We start from the raw sequence: 5,421 nt of genomic DNA on the forward strand, positions 1-5,421 counted from the left end.
TAATTCATTTATCATTTTCGGATCAAATCAGTTTGCTTGTCTATAAACCACGTTATAAATTCAACTGCACTGTTTTACGGTAAACACAGTTATCACCCAAAAGTAAATTTCAGGAAAGTCAATGACGGCTCAAGGTGGATATAATAAAAAAATCAAGTTGTATTAATATTCCCAAATTTCATGTGCAAATACGTGTGTTCATGCAGAAATTACGTAAGTACATAAACCAAAAGATCTCAATATATAACAGGCAGCAGTCTTCTTGAAATTTCTGCCAAGTTGTTATTGTTTCCGTTAGTGGTATAGCTATAGTTGTTGAGAAAGGAAAGGCTGGTTAATTATATTATTCCTTAAAAACGTACTACTACAATCACATTTTCCTTTCTTTTCTTCGCTCTGAAATATTCTCAACGTGATTTTGTGGAAATACAAATTTTTCTGAACTTGAGTTTCGTTCTTTATAACTTCTGAAGAAATTCTTTCACACAACCAGCAGCGATAGAGTAGAAGCATAAATTCCTTAAGGACAATAATTACACTCACAATCAAAGTCGCAGTCTTCTATTCTTGCAACTTTTCCAACAGTTTGTGGGGTTAAAATTAACATGGAGGAATCTGTTATGATACTTTTCTCGGTCCTGCCAGCGTGCGTGGCGTTTCTTGTCTTCTTTATTTGCTGTGCATTTAGTTCCAGCAAGAAGCAGAAAAATGACGAGCTTCCCGCAGGAACCAATATTGCAAGCCAAGGGAATAGAGTTTTGGCCCATCAACCTGATGATGGTACTATTGCCATGGCTACTCTGATCAACATAACATGTAATACGAGTAGTGGCGGCTTTCAAGGTGACAGTGGTGGTGGTTTTGGTGGAGGGGGTGGTCATGGCAGCAGCAGTGGTGGTGGTTGTGGTGAAGGTTTTTGAATAGGTCAAATTGTAATTAACTATTTTTAGTACTTAATGTTCCAATTTCAAGTTGTAATTTCGCTCATATTATATTTAAAGCTTGTTTTGATAGAAATGTCAAAGTCAAGATAATTGGACTCTCCGTTAAAGAAGAGAAAAAAAATATTAAAAGAAGTTCTTGATAGTTGAAAATGTGGTTGTATTATGTATAGTTGTAGTTTTGCTCGAAGGTTTCTGCGGGTTTTGTAGTGGAAAAAGATTTGTTTATGAAAATAAAGTGAAAAAGTGATATTAACACCACTCAAAATAATTTACGGGACAATAAGACGCAGCAAAATTGAGGTGTACAGATGAAAAACAGGACAAGTGGGAGGGATATTTATGTATTATCCCAAAAACAAATGACGCATGATGTTACTATTGCTAAAATTAATCCATTAGCTTTATCTTAAATCTTTTCAAGAAAAGTATGTAATTTCCTAAATACAATACTTACCTTAATCACTTCTTATAAGATTAGATGAGAGATGTCAATTATTCTTCTTCTAGACTTCAACAAAATGTTCTCACTTGCATGACTTTAGTTTATACGTAGTAGATTGAAATTATGGTTTTAATTTACACATTTCTAGATCATCTGCGGATCAAATGCAGAGAAAGCATATGTAACTGCACTGACCATCCGCAGCTCTGATGCTGCCAATGTTGATTTTGTTTTCTGTCCATTGTGGTGGAAAGAAAAGGCGCTGCAACGTGACAAGAAATATGAATCCTCTGTATCTCCTCTACCGGCATGTCGTTTTTTTTAGCAGCCCGGTGCACTAAGCTCCCGATGCAAGAGGTCCGGGGTCTTATCCTACATTTCTGTAAGAAGCTATTTTCACAGCTCGAACCCGTGACCTCCTGATCACATGACAACAACTTTACCAATTACGTCAAGGCTTTCCTTCTCTACAAGCATGTCGTGACGCTTGAAAATGGTGAAAGACCCAAAAGCAGTGTAACAGAAGATGGTGGAATGGTTATTTTAGGGGCATCTGCTGCTGTAGCTGCCACAGTAGCTTTCATCAATAATGATACAGAGGAAGTGACTGCAGTGGAGGTGTAGCAGCAAATATGCTGGAGATAGGGATGATGGTTGTAAAGGTGGATGTGGAAATTAGCTAAAGTGTGTACTGTCATTTTTGTCTGTTTTTTATTGCAGCTACTACCAATCTCAAGGATGCTAAGGTTATGCATGTGCTGTGAATAATTCCTGTCTACAATGTTATGCTGTGAATAATCCCTATACTTTACAAAATAAAGTTACTTATTGGTTAAGAAAAAAGGTTGCAGACTTGCAGCTTCAAAATGTATAGACAGATTTTAAGTTAGGAACATAATCACTATCCAATTGAGTGATTAAATTGCAGGATAAAAACCACAATAGCTAACTCAAATTTCCCAAAGCGAAGAAGGGTGCTCTTCCGATGTTGAGCTCCTAACTCTACCTCTCTATTTTCAAAATTTAATAGAAAATGTAGGCACTAGGAATGAGTAAACTAACCAGGGAGAAAGGGGCAACCTCTCAGATGGGAGAGCTGTACATGATGCTGTAACTCTGCCTTCAAAAACTTAGCAGGAGGACCATGCAAGCGATAATAACTACTAACACCTTTCAATTAAGCAGGCCTTGGACCTATTGACATGTTATCATCTCAGTGATTCAATAAGTCAGGATGGCAATCTTTTTATACTTCCACTTGCCAAACATTGCAGAATGGAGAATGTCTGGTAATGCCCTTTAGAAACTCATTAAATTTCTTCCAGAAGGCATCACTTGACTATAGAACCCAAACTGGTATCTTAAAATATCTACAGCTTTTGCTAATACACCAATTATCCTCTTCAACCATCCAAGAAAAACATATGGATATACGGCATGCAAATGACAGTCTCGTTTTAGTTGTGTGGGTGGAAAAGCGTTATAATTGAGGACATCCTTCTCTCACACTAATTATCATTTTTTAATGTGGTAACAGGTCATGGTCTATGCAACTTAATTGTTTCATTTCATCCAAAATTGTCCACAATGTGCAGCTGATCTCTTCAAAGTTCAAATGGGACTGATCTCCGGAGAGAAATAAACCAACGCTGTTTTTCAACAAAACCCAACTGCAACCTGGATATTTCTTTATTCTTTTCAATTTCTTTGCCAGCCTAACTTGTTCCTCATCTTTCTTCTTTCCAACAATGCAATACAGGTCTGACAAGACCACGTACGGAGCTGCACTACTTGGTTCTAAGTCCAAAATCCTTTGAGCTGCAAGCTTTGCAAGATCAAGACGCAAGTGAGTCTTGCTGGCAGCCAGAAGAGCACCCCAAACCCCAGAATGTGTCTTGAATGGCATTGAATTTATTAGATTAACTGCTTCATCAAGTAAACCAGCTCGTCCGAGGATATCAACCATGCTAGTATAATGATCAGGCCCCGGTTCAATGTTGTATAATGATCTCATGGATTTGAAGTAGTTCCATCCTTCTTCTACGAGCCCAGCATGCATACAGGCTGAAAGTACCCCTAGAAAAGTGATACCATTAGGTTGCTCACCTTCATTCTGCAACTGGTCAAACAACTTAACTGCTTCTTTGCCATAGCCATTTTGGGCAAATCCAGTAATCATCGCATTGAAAGAAACAATATTCGGGAAACTTATGAGCTTAAAGATCCTGTAGGCATCATTTAAACTTCCACACTTGGAATATATTGAGATAAGAGAACTTTGGATAGACAGATCTATCTCCATATTCGTTTTCATAACATAAGCATGAATTTGCAGACCTTGATTTAACATTGCCAGACCAGCTGAAGCACTAAGCATACTACTTAAAGTTAGAGGATTTGGTCTAACTTCACTTTGAAGCATTTTAATAAACCAGCGAAAAGCCTCCTCATATTCCCTTTTATTTACAAAACTAGAGATAAGAGCTGTCCATGCAACATCATCTTTCTCGGGAATCATTGCAAATAGATCAACACATCTTTCAGTCAACCCTTTTTCAGAAAACCCTGTGATCATGGCTGTCCAAGAAACAACATCTTTTTCCGGAGCCCTTTTGAAAAGCTCATATCCCTCTTCAAGATTTCCAGCTTGAACAAAAGCAGTAATAAGAGAATTCCACGAAATGACATCTTTCCTTAACATCGAATCAAACACACGTTTAGCTGCATCTACACAACAAAATCTAGAATACATAGTGATCAGTGAATTACCCAAGAAAACATCAAACTCAAATCCCAAACGGAAAACCAATCCGTGGACTTGATAACCTTGTTGATGTTTACTAAATCTTCCACAAGCTTCAAACATGATCGTTAGTATAGTAGGCTCCAATCTCACATCACCTTCCCTTCTAATTCTTAGAAACAATTCAAACCCACCTTTGAAACAACAAACTTTCATATACCCATCAATCATAGCACCCCAAGTGACCTCATTCCTCTCTTTCATCGCATCAAACAACTCCCGAGCCTCAATAACTCTCCCATTCTTGCAGTACCCATCAATCATTGCACTACAAGAAACAATATCTTTTCGAACCATACCATCAAAAACACGAACTGCATCGTCTAACTTTCCAACTTTCAAATACCCATTTATCAATACATTCGAACAAACAGGTTCCCGCAAAACCATAGGAGTCTGATTATACAAATTCTCCACCATATCAAACCTCCTTGCATTAACAAACCCCGTAATCATTGCAGCAAAAGACACCGAATTTCTCTCCGGCATCAGCTGAAAAAAACTGAATATCCCATCAATTTCAACTCTATTTCTCATATAAGCCGTCAGCATCGCATTCCACGAAGCGACACTTCTTTCAGGCATTTCATCGAACAGTGCACGAGCTTTCTTGAGTTGCCCGTTTTGGGAATATGCCGTAAGCATTGCGGTCCAAGAAACGATATTTTTGGTGGCCATACGGTTGAAAATGGATTCAGCTTCTTTAATGTTTCCGTTTCGGCCATTATTTGCGATCTGGGTGTTACAATAAATCAAGAATTTGTTTGTTTTAGCGCCGGCGTTCAAAAGGGTGTTTGAAGAAGTTGAGTATTTAAGATTTGGAAGCGCAAATTCTGAGAAAGGCAAACGTAGGCGGACATGTAAGAAGTTCGGCTTTGCTAGCATGACTGAGAAACAAACAAAGCTTCCATTATCCAGAGAAAGGGAAGCGCGGTTTTTTCAAAATTTTCTTTTGTTTTACTTTGTACTCCGTATAACTTGTTTTGTTTTGAACGTGGTTTTGTTAGCCCACCTATAACAAAGAATTTGTAGTTTAAATATATATATATCTATATCTATATTATTATAAAAATATAAATATAATATCGTTTTACAAAAATAACTTTATAATATTAAGCATAATAATTCATAATAAAAGGATATAATCGAAATTCTAAATATTAGCCTTATAATCCTATTAGTTTTAGGATATAATATTGCACGTTAAAAATCCTACATGACAAGATTCCAAT

General features: G+C 37.2%; 1 protein-coding gene across 1 annotated transcript; it reads right to left on the reverse strand.

The window, feature by feature from the left end:
- Positions 1-1,450: 1,450 nt before the first annotated feature.
- LOC104246540 (pentatricopeptide repeat-containing protein At1g53600, mitochondrial) lies at positions 1,451-5,170 on the reverse strand. The gene has a single exon (XM_070147963.1). The coding sequence runs from the start codon at positions 5,072-5,074 to the stop codon at positions 2,909-2,911; it is 2,166 nt and encodes a 721-aa protein (XP_070004064.1). The 5' UTR covers positions 5,075-5,170; the 3' UTR covers positions 1,451-2,908.
- Positions 5,171-5,421: the final 251 nt, after the last annotated feature.

The sequence above is a fragment of the Nicotiana sylvestris genome, chromosome 6 (assembly GCF_000393655.2).
Source record: "Nicotiana sylvestris chromosome 6, ASM39365v2, whole genome shotgun sequence".
Lineage (NCBI taxonomy): Eukaryota > Viridiplantae > Streptophyta > Magnoliopsida > Solanales > Solanaceae > Nicotiana > Nicotiana sylvestris.